This window comes from Phacochoerus africanus, chromosome 8, assembly GCF_016906955.1.
Source record: "Phacochoerus africanus isolate WHEZ1 chromosome 8, ROS_Pafr_v1, whole genome shotgun sequence".
Lineage (NCBI taxonomy): Eukaryota > Metazoa > Chordata > Mammalia > Artiodactyla > Suidae > Phacochoerus > Phacochoerus africanus.
This window is the reverse complement of record NC_062551.1, coordinates 105,247,909-105,266,917: the sequence shown is the minus strand read 5'-3', so window position 1 is coordinate 105,266,917 and position 19,009 is coordinate 105,247,909. Positions and strand designations below refer to the sequence as shown.

General features: G+C 42.3%; 1 protein-coding gene and 1 non-coding gene across 4 annotated transcripts in view; both read left to right on the top strand.

Moving 5' to 3' along the window:
- The window catches only part of CLUL1 (clusterin like 1), a 68,328-nt gene that overhangs the window by 22,687 nt on the left and 26,632 nt on the right, over positions 1-19,009 (top strand). The window contains exons 1-5 of one of the 3 annotated variants that reach the window (XM_047791648.1): positions 7,786-7,846; positions 8,697-8,815; positions 10,212-10,360; positions 16,197-16,364; positions 18,251-18,683. In XM_047791648.1, coding sequence (XP_047647604.1) covers positions 8,710-8,815; positions 10,212-10,360; positions 16,197-16,364; positions 18,251-18,683 — 856 coding nt within the window. In that variant the 5' untranslated portion in view covers positions 7,786-7,846; positions 8,697-8,709. Of the gene's footprint in view, positions 1-7,785; positions 7,847-8,696; positions 8,816-10,211; positions 10,361-16,196; positions 16,365-18,250; positions 18,684-19,009 lie in introns of those variants that run through there. The other 2 variants (XM_047791647.1, XM_047791649.1) reach the window with 2 other exon arrangements.
- Positions 7,469-7,574, top strand: LOC125134738 (U6 spliceosomal RNA). Its single transcript, XR_007136749.1, has one exon. It is a non-coding gene; the product is annotated as a U6 spliceosomal RNA (small nuclear RNA).

The following is a 19,009-nucleotide window of genomic DNA, read 5'->3' as shown; positions in this document are numbered from 1 at the left end:
AGGTATGACCCGAAAAAAAAAAAAAAAATCCAAAACCTTTAGCTCCCTCTCCTCAGACTCATCCTGGCCTAACTGAAGACTCTCTTTTTGTAGATCCAGAAGGCTAGGAAAGTCTCTTCTCAAATAAGAGATTTTATTGAAGATTTAGAGATTAGGAGAAACAAATTACAATAAAAATAAAACATCAAACACACATGCCTAAGGTGATTTTAGATATGATTTCTCCCAGAGTATTCTGACCACGAGCTCTCCCGGGCATCTGGCTCCTTTCTCTCCCCGCTTCCTCCCTCCCCCTTCCTCCGCCACTTCCCACCCCCACAACCAGCAAGTTCAGTTTACCTTCAGTTCCCACTACTTTGGAGTGTTAATAAAATATGTGTAATAGTTTTAGTAGGTCCCCTAAAATTTCTTTCACAGTGATGTGCATTCCTCTCCATCTATGGAAGATAATTAGATGGGAGGGAGATGGAGCTTATCAGCTGCACAGGGCAGCATGATGAATTCAATCCCCTACTGAAAATGCACTGGCAAAGATTAGGGAGCCTTCGCCTGGTCCCCAGACCGAGAGTGGGGCTGTGACTGGCATCTGCTTGTAGCCACCTCACCCCCACTTCTCTGCCTAGCTTTGTGCCCCAAGAAGTTTGAACCCAGGCATCACCCGGCCTCATACTCATTGGATCCCTGGGGTCCCCTTCCAGGACCACCTCTCTCACCAGACAGCCCCTCTCCTGCTCACCAAAACCACGGGGGCCCCTCCTTGCATCAGCCTCAGGAGTGGTCACAAATTTCCAGGGTAACTGGTGAGCACCTGTCCTTAGGGTCTCTTCATCTGAGTCCTATAAGATAAAGTCTGTTTTATTCCAGGATTCTGACAGACACAAAGGCCAGAACAGATAATACACAACTCTGTTAGGTATTATTTGATCTTGGTGATCAGAGAGGTATTGGGATTTTTCTTTACTGTTTTTTAATTTTTATTAGACTATAGTTGATTTACAATTTGTGCCAGTTTCTGCTGTACAGCAAAGTGAACCAGTCATACATATATATGCATTCTCTTTCTTTTTTTCTTTTTTCCTTTTCTTCTTTAGGGCTGAACCCACCGCATGTAGGAGTTCCCAGGCTAGGGGGTTGAATCTGAGCTACAGCTGCCAGGCTACACCATAGCCATAGCAACTTGGGATCCCCAACCCACTGAGCAAGGCCAGGGATCAAACTTGCATCCTCATGGATACTAATTGGATTCGCTTCCACTGCACCACAACAGGAATTCCTGCATCCCCTTTCTTATATTATTTTCCATCATGTTCTATCCCCAGAGACTGGATTTGGGTTTTTTTCTTATTGTGGACACATAATTTTTAAAAAGCATTCACTTTTGGGAGTCCCCATTGTGGCACAATGGAAACAAATCCAACTAGTATCCATGAGGATGTGGGTTCAATCCCTGCCCTCGCTTAGTGCGTCAGAGATTTGGAGTTGCCATGAGCTGTGGTGTAGGTCACAGATGTGGCTCGGATCTGGCATTGCTGTGGCTGTGATGTAGGCCAGCAGTTGTAGCTCCGATTTGACCCCTAGCCTGGAAACCTCCGTATGTCTCGGGTGCAGCTCTAAAAAGCAAAACAATAATTAAATACATTAAAAAATATTCACTTTCACCTACCATAAGGAAATAATCATATTAATTCACAACTTTGATAGATTTACTCTTTCACAGGTCATTGAGATAGGCTACAGTTGTCATCCAATCCAATATTTTTACCCATCCTGTTGCCATGGAGATCAAGAACCAAATTAAAACACATTTGCCACAGTCATAACAATGTGGCCAGAATTTAAAGAAAGGGTTGATTTTCATTATGTATGATTTCACTTATTTGCTCTGATGGTCTGCTGATTCCTGCATGCTTTAGTTTGTCAATAATAATGCTTCTAAAACCATTAACTCACATGAGTCTTGACATTCTGTGAGCCCAGATACAACACATCATCTGGCAGTCTGCTTGGGTTGGCCACTGGACTGAAGGAGGGAGCAAAGTCTGGGCTAATTCCCAAATGTCTAGGTCTGGTGACAGGGAAACCATGGTAAGGCGAGTCTGAGGAGAAAAAGCTGTATTAGGAACTGTTGAGTCTGAAATGCCTGTGGGCCACATGGTCTGAGAAACCCGCCAGCAGAAGGTTGGCTCTGAGTGTCGGAGAGGGTAGGGGAAGGAAGGGCCACGTGCCCTAGCCTTTCTCATCGGGGAGATTGTGTCGCTGTCCACCCCTAGCTCATCACAACCCCATCCGTCCCCGCGTGATTCTGCCCTTTCCCTCAACTCATAGTCCAGCCCTGCCTCCCAAGTAAGCCGGAATCAGGCCACTTCTCACTCCGCCCAAGGAGCCGCCCTTGTGTAGCCATCTGTCCTGGTGATGAAAAACCGCTTCCCTCACTGGCTGCCCTGACTGTGCAATGAACCATCATCCTTCATGGCAACCACAGTAGTCTCTCTCTCTCTTTTTTTTTTTTTTTTTTTTTTTGCTTTTTAGGGCCGCACCTGCGTCACATGGAGGTAGAATTGGAGCCACACCACAGCCACAGCAACTTCAGATCTGAGCCGCCTCTGCGACTTTACACCGCAGCTCACGGCAACGCGTGGATCCCCACTCCCCAACCCACCGATGGAAGCCAGGGATCAAGCCCACAACTTTATGGTTTCCAGTCAGATTCGAGTCTTTTAAAATCAGGCAGCCAGACCACATCATCACCCTTTGTACAGCCCTCCGCAATGATCCGGTTACTAGAAACAGTCCTTACTGAGGGCCCCGCCCATCCCTCGATCTGCATCGTCTTCCTCTTCACTTGACATCCCACTTCCCCTTCCTCCCGCCGCCTCCGCCACATGGGCCGCTTTTCAGTTCTTCAAATGCACCAGGTTGATTCCTACCCTTGCTCTTGCTCTTGTCTTCCAGGCAGCCCCAGCTTCCTGCACATGTGTCCTGCACCCCATGCTCTGGTATCAGTTTAATGCTCTGCCGTTGGCATCTTGAAATTCTTCATTTTTTAAATGGCTCAGCCTCCCCTTTCCATCTGGTGCTGGGCCCTGCTCTCGGGGATGGTGTTAGCTAGAGGTCCCCTTCTCAGAGGGACCTCCTTTGGCCACCCGACCTAAAGTTACCCCCACTTTCCAAATTACTCACAACCCCATACCCGGCTTTATTTTCTTTATAAGCTTTCCTGATCTGATGTGTTCTTGCTTACTTATTTATTGTGTCCACTTCCCTCCCCCTGGGGTGTAACAGGAGCTCCCAGAGAGGAGGGACCATCTGTTTTGTTCCTGGTACCCTGAGTACCTCAGAGTGGGGAACATAAATCTGCCCAACACACATTTGATGATGAAGGAACTGGTCCAAGACTGAAATTCCCAGAAGCAAGAAAGGAACCATGCTTTCTTGTGATGGAAATTATAGACTGTGTTCGATATTTCTGTACATCCTGATCAATGATTAAGTTTATGTGGCACTGGTCTGTATAGATAAATTCTGTCTGATTTCATGATAGGGTTAAACGGGATACAATTTCTTCATGTCTTCAAAGTTGATTTTTTTCATAAAAGACTTTGAAGTCTGGGTTCAATGCCTACTTTTGCTGCCTGTGTTATATGAGCCTAAAATAATCATTTTAGTTTAGTCTGAATTTTTAAAAGAGGTAGTTGGTCTACTTTCCAATTACATCATGCTTTATGGCTCAGTAGAACATTTTCATTTGTATTAACTAACTTGACCTGTTCAGCAACTCTAAACAGGAGATAAGGTAGTTGTAATATATTGTTTTACAGATTGACTCAAATTTGTTGAAGCTTGATGAGAATAAATGAATAATAATCACAGAAATTTAGAGCTGGGAGTAACAGTTGAGATTATTTCTTCCAATAACTTCTCATCTTTAGATGAGGACCCAGAGAAATCCAGGGCCCAGTGTGTGACAAGGATTTTGATGGAAACTGATTCTTAAATCCATAAACTTTAGACATCACCACTGGCCCTCTCTGTTAGAAAGCTAGCCAACATTTGCCCAAAAAGAGGGAAATTTTTGAGCATATTAACACTCAGGAGTTCCTGTCATGGCTCAGTGGTAGTGAACCCGACTAGCATCCATGAGGACTGGCCTTGCTCAGTGGGTTAAGGATCCAGCGTTGCCCTGAGCTATGGTGTAGGTTGCAGTAGCAGCTCAGATCCTGCATTGCTGGCTCTGGAGTAGCCCAGCAGCTACAGTTCCAATTGGACCCCCTAGCCTGGGAACCTCCATATGCCATGGGGGCAGCCCTAAAAGACAAAAAAAGACCAAAAAATAAATAAATGATTAATTAATACTCTACTACTAATTTTTTGCTTTCTGATGTGAATTATATATTTGTTTATTAAATGAATGGCAAAATAAATAAAAATAGAGAGGGAAGAAAGGAACAAAGGAAGGAAAGGAGGGAGGGAGGCAGAAAATAGATCCAGTGAAATTAATTACCATTATTATTACTGAACCAGGTCATTTTGCCCAACACACAGCAAGCCAAAACATTGAGTCATCCAGATTTGGAGCAGAGAGGGTTTATTCACAAGGCAGCCAAGTGAGAAGATGGGAGAACAAGTCTCAGATCCACTTTCCAAAAGGCAAAGGACTGGGGGTATTTCAGGGATAAAGAATAAGGAAGCTGGCTGGTCTGAGGGGTGGGGAGTGTGGGGAATGTGAGGGAAAAATGCTTGAGAAAAGGAGTGGTAATTGTCATTCTGCAAAGGCTTCTGCACATCCAAAAATGGAGCACTTAGCATGATCTAAGGGTGGAGTTTTCAGTCTCTGACATCAAAAAGTCACCAAGTGGACAATGGCACATGCCCATCTGGAGTGCCAGAGGTCGCATCCAGCTCCGTTCCAACTAAACACAACTGACTCCAGGTTCCTGAAAAAGAACTTGGGCAAACATCTTATTGCTTAGGCTACATGCTGTTGGAGGACACGCAATGACCTTGATTAGTGGAGGCAGGTGAAATGGACTTGACTAATGATTACCCACAGTTTCACTATAATCTACATAAATCATGTATTTGGATCTTTATGCTTTTGTCTTTTATTTAACTTCTCTTGTGTATTCCCTCCTTGTTTTTTTGTTTTATGGCAGAAGAAGGGACTTCTACCAGAGTAACTAACACTTCCTTCCAAGTGGGAGAGGGTTATTTGACTCACAGGAGAATACTTTAGTCCATTTGTCCATGGCTCTCATCAAGTTGTGGGGAAGGCATTAGGGATTTGCTCTCATTCTTCTCCCTTCTGATCTTTCTGCTGCAAGACAGCGAACCCCAGCTCATCCACAGGACACGCACAGGGCTTCTGGGTAGCACGAATCCAGGAACCATTGACATTATGTCCTGGAGTTGGGCTCCATGTAGGAGGTAGAACAAATGGCACAGGCTTCCCAGGCTGCTCTCTGACAAGTAGGTACCCAAAGGGAAGCCCAGAGGTTGTCTGGCTATGCCTGTGGCTGAGGGCAAATCTAATCAGGGGTAACACAGTAGCAATTCCATTATGGCCACACATCTAAGATGCTCTGTCCAAGCCCTAACTTAGCAACAATAAGCCTGACATTTTGAAGTCCATCTGACTGACTACTCTATTTCTCAGTTCCTACCACATGCATCTTCTTGTTGCCCTGCTTAATTAAGACAATCTTGCTGCTAGGTCTCCTTAGTTACCACCCAACTACCTATAATGTTTTACAACCCACTTAAGTCTTCAACACAGTGATGTCATAATTAGGAAAGTAACTGGATTCACAAGAAGTATTGCCTAATCTTAAGAACAAAATGGCAGCTGTGAAAACAGATGAAATAATTAGAGGAAGAAATGTTTTGGAAGCTTGGAGTTATTTTAAAATAATTAGTAATAAAATTCTCATTAGCAATAAAATTCTGTTCTCGGAAATTACAATTAAAGGGGGAACATGGAATTCAGGAAAAATCTGCCACTAGAGGATGAGCCCTTGGTCTTCCTAAACATTGGTACCAGTTTCAACAAAATGTGTATTTGCTGAAAAAGAGCATGTTGAAGCCATGACTTCAAAAGGGGCCCAAACCTGGACAATAGCAAACTAACAAGAAAGGCTCTCAGGGTCAGAGTTCGCAGTGACGCTGCACTGTTTCCTATGATTGACTTTTCCAGAACTGGGCTCTCCTCTTCCTGAGAAAAATAGCCAAAGTGCAGCTTCTTCCCTTGGCCAACAGATCACCTCTCAGGAGCGGACACTTCTGTTTGTAGGTGTGGCTTGTAGTTGCTCAAAAGTGACACTGGGCTACTTAAATAATAGCTCAAGCTTTGCTTTGAGCTGATCTGTTTTCCAGCAGAGAATTAGCAGGCAGTCAAGACAGCTGAAATGGGGTGTAGGCAAGAGCATGTCCTATAATTGCCCATCTGGGTGCCCAAGCTGAGCAGAGATAAACTGCAGGCTGCAGGTTGCTCAAACACAAGGACCAACTTCTAAGGGCCCCTGAATGTCAGGTGAAGCAGTTCAGAACAGTCGGTGTGACCTGCTTAGAAAGCACGAGGGATAATAAGTATTAATTGGCTAATCTCTCAAAAGTTGCCCAGGGGCCCCAAGGCAATCTTGAGATTTCAGTAGCCAGAAACCCAGACTCTCCCTGGCTATGGTAACTCTCAACAAATCAGTCTCTGAATTTGCAGTTCAATGAATCCGTTACCAAATTGTGGTGAAATAGCTATTACACTGTTTATATGCTAGATTGTATCACTTTAGCTAGTTAAATGTGTTTGCATATATTTTTTAAATGCTATGCAACTATGTAAATAATCTTCAAATTGTTGTTGTTGTTGTTTTCAGGGTTGCCCCCCAAAGCATATGGGGTTCTCAGGCTAGGAGTCAAATTGGAGCTATAGCTGCCAGCCTATACCACAGCCACAGCAACATCAGACCTGAGCCACATCTGCAGACCTACACCACAGCTCATGGCAACGCCAGGTCTTTACCCACTGAGTGAGGCCAGAGATTGAACCTGCATCCTCATGGATGCTAGTCAGATTTGTTTCCGCTGAGCCACCATGGGAACTCCTCAAATTGTTTTTTATTGAAGAGTTTATTTACTCTATTTCATACTTCTGCTTATATTTCCAATTAAAGGAATTTATTTGGCCTATATAAAAATATACATGTAATACTTTTTTTTTTTTTTTTTTTTTTTTCGGCTGTCCCTCGGTATATGGAGCTCCTGACCCAGGGATCAGATTCAAGCTGTAGTTGCAACCCACTCCACAGCTGCAGCAGCGCCTGATCCTTTAATCCACTGTGCTGGGCCGGGATCGAATCTACATTTTGGCACTGCAGCTACACCACCGATCCCATTGCACCACAGTGAAACTCCAATACAATTCAAATTAAAATAAATTTTTTAAGGCTTTAATGTCTATCAAAACATACTTGTGTCTGTTCACTATGGCAGCACATATACTAAACTTGGGACCATACAGAGAAGATTAGCATGGTTTCTGCGCAAGGATGACTGGCAAATTTGGCGAAGCGATCCATATTTAAAAAAAAAATTTTTGCGTGTTTAAAGTATCTCAAGGTCATTGTTCCTGATCGTGTAGACAGCCCGCCCTCTAGTGTTTCTTTCTAAACCCTACCACATTTTAAACCATACTCTTAATCTCAAAATGTTAGGTTAATAGGATTAAGAACTGTGTCATCAAATTAATAGAACAAGGGTAAATCCCTGACACAGATGAAAATTAAATCAGAGAAAGGTGAGGGTCCTTCCAGAAGCTGGTGGAAAATTCACTGGGGGAGAGCCTGCAAAGTTAGTGGTAAATATATTAAAATTTCATCTGGTAAATAGAGTCTTAATAGAAAGAGAAGAATTAGTCCAAATGGTAAATGTAGATGTAAAATGTAATAGCTTTGTAACTACTGGTATTTTTAAGAGACATTCCAAGTGTTGGTTAAATAATGGAGCATTTTTTTCCCCAAAATAATGAATATACATAAAGCAGATAAACATCCCCTTTGGGAGGAGTCAAGATAATCTAACTTATTTTACAGATATAACTTTATTAAAGCATGCATTGTTATTTGGAATGTTTACAGCTAATGTATATAAAATTAAATTTAAAAGAAAATTGATTACCTGAGAAGAAAGAAAATTTAACTCTGCCTGATTCGTGTATCTTGATGAGTTTTATAAGATGTATGAGAAAAATCTGAGGCTGTTTCTGCTTTCATTAAAAATAAGTAGTAAACCATCTAGGTAAAAACTTAATTAAGGACTCAGAATTTTGGAGAAAAAGCAATCTGCCAACATATTTTAATTAATTAATTCTGTGTTTGGAGATGTTTGCTATTGATAAGGAAAGAAAGTGAAATTTGGCTTCTATGGGGCTGTGATCCACACTATTGGTTGCCTTAAATTTCAAAAGCTTCAGATGATGGTCTTATTTAACTGTTATGAAGAATGTAAACAAAATAGTGCTTGTGTTGTCTTTTTTTTAAATGTATTTAGATTTCAAGTCTCCTTTTGTCTCAGCCATATTAGCATACATTGTCTCAAGTCATAAAGAAAAATTGACAGAAAAACTCTTTGGATCACCATGTGTTTTCAATTGCTGCCACAAGAAACTAACTTAAGCCATTTGATGCAGGTTTATTTTTCCTTTGCAGTAACTGTGGAACCATGAAGCTGCCACTCCTGGTGTTTATTGTGTATCTGCTGTGGTTGAAAGATTGTCACTGTGCACCTATCTGGGAGGACAAAACTGCCATCCGTGGAAACCTGAAGGGTAAGGGTTTGGTTTCTTTATCTGCACTGTGTCCTGTGTGCCTGTTTGCACGTCCTACTGGCATTTACGGTGATTTACAGTTGAGAGATAACTGTGTTTAGGACTCCCTCTAGTTTCACGGTGAGCCAATCTCCAGGCACTTAAGCCAAGTAGACACGACGCCCAACATCTGGATAAAAATAGAACATTCCAATGGATATCGCATAGCCAGATGTTTGCTATCACGGAGATAAAACCTGCCAACGTTTCGGCAGCATTGCTTGGTCTCATCCAGATGTTTGGTGTCTTCTGAGCACAGTTTTTAATGAACAGTGAAATTCTTTTCCAGCATTTGAAAAATTTAAACAATTAAAGTAATCCATGCCATTAGTCTTGAGACAGTGAAAGAATAGGTTGTAACGACATTGAATCCGGTTGGTCTGTGCTCATTAATGTGTGGCCTTTGCTTGATGGATGCTTTGGGTACCTAACACTTAGAAAAATAGTGAGTTTAAGTTTTCCTCTTGGGGATCTATATAATTAAATTTGGAGGCAAGATTAAGCTTCTTTGGTGGCCACATTGGCTATTGTGAAGAGACAATGGCAATGAATTTCATACGCACTAAATGCTTATTAAAAGGGTGTAAGAGATGTCCAGTAGGTTATTAAAGAATCTTGCATTATATGAGATACTTTTAGATTTGATGCCTCCAGGGAAGGTAACTGAAGCTGAAAGAAAGGGAAAGTGTTCAATGTGTTTGAGGCTCCCAGTTGGGCATTTAATATAAATTGTCTGTGAAGAAAATTCAACATTTTCTCTAATCTAAACACACTTGGGTTTTAAAGGAAAGGAAAAAAAAACTCGATAAATGAAAACAGGCTCTGAGGAAAATGATAAGAATGGGGTTAAATTGACTCTGACTTGGCTAGAAGCTCTTAAGTGAGGAACAGAAGGTATTATTGGGTGGTAGCCGAGTCCGTGTAGCAGCTGAGATCTGAATTATGGTGATCTGCTTTCAGAGTTTGATGCTATTAAAAAAAAAAATTAAGGAGTTCACGTCGTGGCTCAGCGGTTAGTGAACCCAACTAGCATCCATGAGGATGCGGGTTCGATCCCTGGCCTCACTCAGTGGGTTAAGGATCTGGCGTTGCTGTGAACTGTGGTGTAGGTTGCAGATGCAGCTCTGATTGAGTATTGCTGTGGCTATGGTGTAGGCCGGCGGCTACAGCTCTGATTGGACCCCTAGCCTGGGAACCTCTATATGTCCATGGTGTGGCACTAAAAACACACACACACACAAAAAAAATTAAGCCTCTGTTGGGGGGACTGTGAAAAATTAGTGAATTACTTGTTTTCTGATACAATGTAATCTGATCGGATCTCAAAGGAAAAAAAACCTACAACATAACCTTTTAGGTTTTTCTGAGGCTGGGGAGATAGATATAGATGAAGAGGTGAAGAAGGCTTTGATTGGCATGAAGCAGATGAAAATCCTGATGGAAAGAAGAGAGGAGGAACACAGCAGCCTAATGAGAACCCTGAAGAAATGCAGAGAGGAAAAGCAGGTACGATCCCTGAAATCATACCTGTTCTTCAACATACACAGACCAGGAATAGTGCATGTCTGAGTGCAGTGGAGGAATTACGTATTTACCATGATCATAGGTTTTCTGGAAAGCAGCGCTTAATGGAGGAAGAATTTGTAGGATATTTCAAATTTCTTCAAAGAACATATTCCTCGTGGAATAGGCCTTCGAAAAACTCCCAACTTGAGAATTTGGGGACTTCGGTTGTTTGAGAAGTGCTGCTTTCTTTTTATTTGTTTTTGTTTTTGTTTTTTAGGGCTGCAGGTGCAGCATATGGAAGTTACCAGCCTAGGGGTTGAATCAGAGCTGCAGCTGCCAGCCTACATATGCCACAGCCACAGCAATGTGGAATCCGAGCTATATCTGCGAACTACACCACAGCTCAAGGCAACACTGGATCCTTAACTCACTGAGTGAGGCCAAGGATCAAACCCAAATCCTCCTGGATACTAGTGGGGTTTGTTACTGTTGAGCCACAACAGGAACTCCCTGAAAAGTTCTGCTTTCTTAAAAATCCTTTATCCTTGGACCATGAGGTTGCAGGTTCGATCTCTGGCCTCGCTCAGTGGGTTAAGGATCTGGCATTGCCGTGAGCTGTGGTGTAGTTCGCAGATGAGGCTTGGATCCTGAGTTTCTGTGGCTATGGCAAGGGCTGGCAGCTGTAGTTACGACTGGACCCCTAGACTGGGAACCTCCATGCCACAGGCGCAGCCCCAAAAAGCAAAAGAAAAAAAAAATCCTTTATCCTTGGTCCTTTCCAAGTTGGAAATATTGAGTCAAAAGTGTTTGTGGAGTTTTCAGCTAGATCAGTGGCCTCCAAAGTTTTTTGTTCTCCCATCCCTAATACCATAATTACTGTTCGTATTCACTCCTGAAGATATGTATATTATTTATAAATTAGACACGTGGATTGCTACCATGATTAATTAATACAAAATACACTTAGGGTGAGGTTCACATTAGCTTGGATGGATGTAAGTCCACATTTCAAATAATCTTTTAGATACTTTGAAAAAATTTTAGCTGATGGCAAGATCTGATTAGATCGTTGTATTTTTACTGACACAAGGCCAATAAAGAGCTCATAAGGAAAAAGCGGCAGCCTTACCATTTTTTTCTTGTTTACCTGAGCTTAAGTTATTCATGGTTTTTGTTTGTTTGGTTTTGGGTTGTTTTTTTTTTTTATTTTTAGGGCCATACCTGTGGCATATGGAAGTTCCCAGGTTAGGGGTCAAATGGGAGCTGCAGCTGCTGGCCTATACCACATCCACAGCAACTTGGATTTCAAGCCAAGTTTTCAACCTACGCCACAGCTCAGTGCAACACCAGCGCCTTAATCCACTGAGCGAGGCCAGGGATCAAACCTAGGTCCTCATGGATATTGGTCGGGTTTGTTACTGCTGATCCACAATGGGAACTCCTTTGTATTTTTTTTAATCTGCTGGGGGTTTTTCCTCCCAAGAAAACTTTAAAGCCTCCTATCCATTTAATGAGGGCTAGTTTAGTTTAAAGTAGTTGAAAATCCTCATTTACCTGAATCCTCTTAAATGGAAATTCATTGCAAGCAGCTTCAGGTGAACAAAGAGAGAGGCAGCCAGAGTCGATGCTTCTGGAACATGTAGGGACCCTGTTCCACAGGGTCCTCATGCACAGCTGGCCACATGCGATGGCCTGACATGAGCACCAGTGCATGTGAAACAGTACATCCGGGAGTTCCCATTGTGGCTCAGCAGTAATGAATCCGACTAGTATCCATGAGAATTCAGGTTCAATCCCTGGCCTCCCTCAGTGTGTTAAGGATCTGGCGTTGCGGCGAGCTATGGTATAGTTCACAGACAAGGCTCGGATCTGGCATTGCTGTGGCTTTGGCATAGATTGACAGCTGCACCTCCAATTTGACCCCTAGCCTGGAAACATCCATATGTCTCAGGTGAGGCTCTAAAAAAGAAAACAAAAAACAAACAAAAAAGAGTACATCAGCCTCATCAATTTTTTTTAATTCAAATACATTTCCTTAGCTGTTGCCCAAACTATATATCTTACCAATGGAGGATATACAATATATTCAGATGTCTATGGGCCATATTAAAAATTGTTCATATGTTAGAATATAAAGCTCAATACATTTCTAAATTATAAATATCACATGGCTCATAGTTTAATAGTATAAACTGTTAACATAACTCAGAACAATCAAAACTTCTAAAATTTTATTTTCTAACATACCCTGAAATCGAAATTGATATCAAAACTCTAACAAAAATTGAGGGGAGTTCCCTGTTTGCCTAGTGGTTAGGACTTGGTGCTTTCACCACTGTGGCCCTGATTCAATCCCTTGCCTGGGAACTGAGATCCCACATCAAGCCACTGCACACTGTGGCCAAAGAAAAAAGCAAAAAAAAAAAAAAAAAACAAACAAGCAAAAAAAGCAGAGGAACCACTCCCAATTTAAATAAATAAATAAACATTTAAAAGATTCTCCTACAAAAATTTGGGAAATATTTTAAAATTTAACATTGAGAGTTACTTTAAATTTTATTTTATTAAACATTTTTAATTATGGTAAAATGTATATAACATAAAATTTGCCATCTTGGGAGTTCCTGTTGTGGCTCAGCAGGTTAAGAACCCAACAAAGTGTCTGTGAGGGTGCACATTCAATCCCTGGCCTCACTCAGTGGATTAAGGAGCAGGCATTGCTGTGAGCTATGGTGTAGGTCGAAGATGTGGCTCAGATCCCCTGTTGCTATGGCTGTGGTATAGGCTGGCAGCTGCATCTCCGATTGGACCCCTAGCCTGGGAACTTCCATATGTCGTAGGTGCAGCCCTAGAAAGAAAAAAAAGAAAAAAATGTTTGCCATCTTAACCATTTTATGTGTAGTTCAATAGTATTAAGTGTATTCACATTATTAGGAAACTAATTTCCAGAATCCTTTCCATTTCCTAAAACCGAAATTCTATACCCATTAAGCAACTCCCCATTTCTCCTTCCTATCATTGATTTTTAAATTTGAAAAATACAAATAGAAGTTCTAATATCTCCCTCCCTAGTCCTATACCTAGACCTATAAAGGTGGAGGTCACTAAGTTCCAAGGAGCAGCTAGAATTCACTTTTGAACACGGTGGCCACTGAGTATCTACTGAGCAGCTAGACTAGGGCTATGTCACAGGCTGTGACTTCAAAGTTGTAGTCAGCCTGTCACCAGGCTGGTTGACCCTGCAGCCACACCTCTCCCTGCATCACACGGGACCCCCAGAAGGAAAGATTGCTTGACCAGCAGCTGCCAGCCCTCCTCCCTTTTGGCAGCAAGCAAAAGACTGAGGAAATCAAAACCAGCAACTCTGTGAGGAGACTGTGGGAGCCCTTCTAGCTGATTTCTTGCCTGGCTGGCTGGTGAGTCTGGCCCCTAGGAATAACCACACTAGATATCAGTTACAGGCCCTGTATAAAACACATTAGCACGCGTAATCCTTCCAGCACCTGGCTAAACTCTTTCATTTGACAGCCAAGCAAACTGAGTTTTGAGATGTTCATTAATGTGTTAACCCTGCAATGACTGACCCCGGGAGAAAGTCAGCTGGCTCTGGGCCTGTAGAACCCAGGAACTTTGTTTTTCTCCCTTTCTCAGGCCTCCTGGCAAGCCAAGGATGTTACATATACTATGAAAAGAATCCTCAGTGTGGAGCGGGTCAAATAAGCAAGTGTCCGTTTCATTTCTGACCCGAAGAATCCAGGAATTGGTAGAAATTTAATTTTATTTTCTGAAGGCCTACTTATTTTTTTGAAATCATTGAATTTTACTCTTAAGTTTTGGGCACTCACTGAAAAATTAATTTTAAAAAGAAAAGACCTGTTTAACCCAGCGTCTCCCTCCCTAAAATGATTTTAAACCTAAAATAAAGGATTCGTCACACAAATATGAATTTGTGTGCAAATATGATGTAAGAACTCCCCAGCTTCCAGTACAAAACACCCCCTATGCTCAGGGAACCCAGCATAATCTCCATCCCCCTCCTCAGCTTCTCCCTATTTATATTTAGTGAGAGCATCTGAAACTTGCTCTTACTAAAGCAGGAAACCCTAAAGCAGCTTAAAGTGATTCCCCACCCATGCCCTGCCCTGACCCAGATTTATTTGGAACTTTGATAAGCTACAAACTGCAGGCCAGGAGTTCTAAGTATGGTATCTATCAGTGGGTGGGAGATTTAAGGGTAAACAGAAGAAATGGACAGGGCATTTGTAAACCAGAAACTGACTTCCTCCATGGCAGAGGTTCACAACCAAAACTCGGGACATTTGATTGGTCATTGGTTTTGTTATGCTTTAGAAGTGATGGAAATCAGATAACTGACTGGGTGCCTTGCTTGCTCATCTCACTTAATACAAAACCTTAAGCTGTAGATCCTACAGTTATTCCTATTTGCTAACAGGAGCTCAGAGATGTTAAGTAATTTGCCCAAGGGTCCACATTGAGTGTAGTCTGTAACTGGAAATATTGGGATTTTGGTTTATGTGCTAATGAGCAGAATGTTTACATTGAGGAAATCTGGGCAGTATTGCCGCCTGCCCCAGTGAGGCAACCTTTCTTGGGAAGATGTCAGATTCCAAAATTGTTCTGCAGAGCCCAAAGAGACAAGTAAAACCTGTCTAGATCATGAGGTGCATTTGGCAGGCTGGGGCCCTGCCCGTTTTCTTACGTGGGACATCGCCAGTGGCACCTAGTTTAGCCCCAAGATTTTGCCAGAGGAGCAGCTGAAAACGTGGAGCCCAGCAGAGAAGTCAGAGATTGTCAGCGCCCAGCTACTTTGGGCTTACTATGCCAGGAAAGGATGATTTCTTTTTCTTTTTCCAGTAGATAAAAGTGCACGCTAAATTGGGGTTAGAAACTGTGCTCTATCGTATTTTTTTCTTTTAAGGGAGGTTTTTTTTCTATCGTATTTTTTTCTTTTAAGGGAGTTGCTGTCAGCTCAGAAGCTGTCTTCTTACCGACGGGTACATTGTAGCTCCTGATTCCCCCGAACTGTGTCTCAGGCCTTCGGGGAGCGGGTCTGTAGAAGTCCACACGTGCATGTGTGCGGGCCTAGCGGGAGCTCTGGGGGCCGGGTTGATGTTCTCAGGGACCGTGTCACTGATGTTCTCAGGGACTGCGTCGCCTCTGCCGGACGGGACCTGACCGAGTGCAGCAGGCACCGCAAGGGGGCGTGCTAGGAATACGGACGAGAAGGAAGCGCTCAGGCTACAGCGTCTGTGCCGCTAGAACGCAACTGGCTGCGAAAACTTGATTCGAAATACTTAGGAACTGTGTGTCCCTGCAATGTCTAAGAACATACAAACATTAAAGGCAGCTTGAAGGAAGGAAATAAATATCAACTTTATAAATCTTAAAACCCATCTTCCACATCCTCCGAGGACTAGAAGTGAAGACAGACAAGTAAACAGATCCATTGCAGTCTTTCCCCGGAGTAGGGGCTGCATTTGGTCGGTTCACCGAGGGGCGGTCAATGTCTGTCCGGTAGCAGGTTGTTGAATGAGTGTATGAATGAAATGAATGAATGAACGAACATAGGTAAATCGTTGTTGAATGAATGAATGAACAGGTGGGTTTCTTAACTGCAGTCTTCATAGGGATCTACCAGTGCTCTCTTAACCTAACAGAAAGCTTCAGGGTAGATCTGCCTGGTACTAAGGGCCTGAAGAAGGAATGAGTTTTCATTTAGCACACGCAGGTCTCGTTAAAAGTGTAAACCAACCAAGGTACAACACACAGAGTCATGAAATGGAAATAAGATATATATTTCTACTTTATAAATTAGGAGGCCCTGAAACTTATGAATGAAGTTCAAGAACATCTGGAAGAAGAAGAAAGGCTATGCCAGGTGTCTTCTAGAGATTCCTGGGAAGAATGCAAATCTTGCCTGGAAAGTAACTGCATGAGATTTTACACAACCTGCCAAAACAGTTGGTCCTCTATGAAAAGCACGGTAAGGGAAAAATAGAGCTCAAGATTCCTAAGTTCTTAAGGTACCTGCTTCAGCTTACTTTTAAAAATTAATTTATGTTAACGTTTAGAATAGAGATAGCTGACCTGATATTGACCCTTTGCAACCTAGCAAAACGCTAGGATCTAACATCCATGCCTATACGTGAATCACCTGTGAATATATAATTTTTGTCCCTCTCTTGCATGACACTGTATGTATCTCTCAGAAATACCCTCTTTCTACCCTGTATTTGTTATGTGTGACTATCTTACCACCAGATTGTAAGCTCTTTGAGGGCAGGAACCATTTCTTGTTTGCATTAATTTAAGAATTATAGGTATTCAATAAATATTTGCTGAATTGCATTCTGAATAATAGTATTATGGTCTCTGATTTCAACCTGCTTTAATTGTTTCCCGGGAGGCCAAACCCTTGAAGGCATTCTCAGCTCCCTGAGTCTCTCCTTCAATGCACTCGCCGCCCTGTGGCAGTGCCCACATGCGTGTGCACACACACATGCCCACACTTTTGTCCCCTCTACCCAGATCCATGCACGTCCTGTAGGACTACATGTTTACTTTTTTGTCCCCTTTGGCTCTCTTTTGGGCAGAGGGAATCACAGAGGGTGGTGACCTGAATAGGATGAGCTCTGACCCATAAAAGGCTCTTATTCCATTGGTTTGAATTTCCCTTCCCCTTCAAGAAGTGGGCTGAGTATGAAAGACAGTGAAATTCCCCTCCCCATATCAGAGAATGCACTAATTAGAGTCTGTGTCTGGCTTGGCAGTGCCATACCCAATTACAGAGAAAGCAACCCTCAGGATAATTTATATGCCAAGTTAATTTGCTTCCACTGTTAATTGCATCTGCTCTATTTTTATAGCCACTCTCTGATACACCAGAATATGGGAGAATGAGCTCTGGCTAGAAGTCATAAGGTTTGGGGACCATTCCTTTCTGTGCCAGTTGTGTGACATTATGACAATTTCCTGGGCCTTTAATGTTTTGTTCTTGTGGCTAGATTCAGAGAAACAGAAGCTGTCAGAGGGAGAGGCAGATGATCCACCCAGATGGCTTTTTGAGAAAGGCACATGTTCTCTAAGAATTCCTAGAGAATTCTTTGAATAGCACTGGGGGGCATCAGCAGTGATGTTTGGTGGTTGCTATGTCCCATAACACACAACATGGCCATATCACTATCACACAGGGCACCTATATTCTGGCATGAACTTATGTGTCACATAGATGAAGGAGAGCATGGTGTGACTACTGGAAGATCTCCCCCTAAGTAGAACATTCTATAATTAGAGCTTCATTCCTTTGAATACAGCCAAGGAGGGCTTTGATCACTGGTAATATGTAACCATCACTAAGTAACCCATTTAACTGTATTAAGCCTCTATTGGTCAGTGTGAATGTATTGATATTTTCTTTTCCATGGACTAATTTATAAAAAAAGAAAGAGGAGCGCATAAAGACACAAATAACATTTCAGTAAAGGGAGAAAAAAAAAAAAAAAGAACCAAGACACGAAGGCAGAAGTGAAAGACAAAAGCCTTTACAGTTTTCAGGCAATATACACAGGGAAAAATTATTCATGCCAACTACCACTGGTACATCAGGGCTGTGGCTTGTCATCAATATTGAAATCTTGGCCTTCTTAGGCCTTTGGTAGGTAAACAGAAACCAGGAGGGATTTCAGACCTATTTCCGTAAAGTGAAAGCCAGGCGTTAATCAATTATCTTAAAGCAGATAACTTTTTCCTAGTTTGCCCAGAAGTGTTCTTGCTTTGGAATGCCTACTGTCAGTTGATTTTAAAATATATATAATAAAAATTAGTCCGGAAAGAACATAAATTTATTTCATTTCTGTTCCCACTGCACAGATTGAACAGTTTATCTGGAAGATATATCAGTTTCTGTTTCCTTTCCATGGAGATAATGAAAAAGATCTCCCCATGGGTGAGAAGTTCACTGAGGAGGATGCGCAGCTGACCCAGATAGAGAATGTGTTCAGCCAACTGACCATGGATGTGAGATTTCTCTATAATAGGAGTTATAATGTCTTCAAACAGATGCAGCAAGAATTTGACCAGGCTTTTCAATCATATTTCATGTCAGATACAGACTTCATCGAGCCTTACTTTTTTCCAGCTTTATCCAGAGAGCCAACAAAAAAAGCACATGTTGTGCAAAGTTGGGACATTCCCAGCTTCTTCCAGCGCTTTTGCAATTTCAGTCTCTCTATTTATCAAAGTGTCAGTGCAGCAGTTACTGAGATGCTGAAGGTAATAGAGGATTTACCAAAACAAGACAAAGGTAAGTCTTAAAAGATTGTTTTTACTTAGATATCTATAGTAAAGTCAAGGTTTATTTAGCTTCAGAAATGGTAGCCATGTCTGTCATTGTATGATGTTTCTGAGAATGATGGTTTATGGATCATCAAAGTCTCACAGGAGTTCCCATAGTGGCTCAGCAGAAGTGAGTCTGACTAGCAGCCATGAGGAAGCAGGTGCAATCCCTGGCCTCACTCAGTGGGTTAAGGATCCAGTGTTGCCTTGAGCTGTGGTGTAGGTGGCAGACATGGCTTGGATCTCACATTGCTGTGGCTGTGGTGCAGGTCAGCAGCTACAGTTCCAATTCAA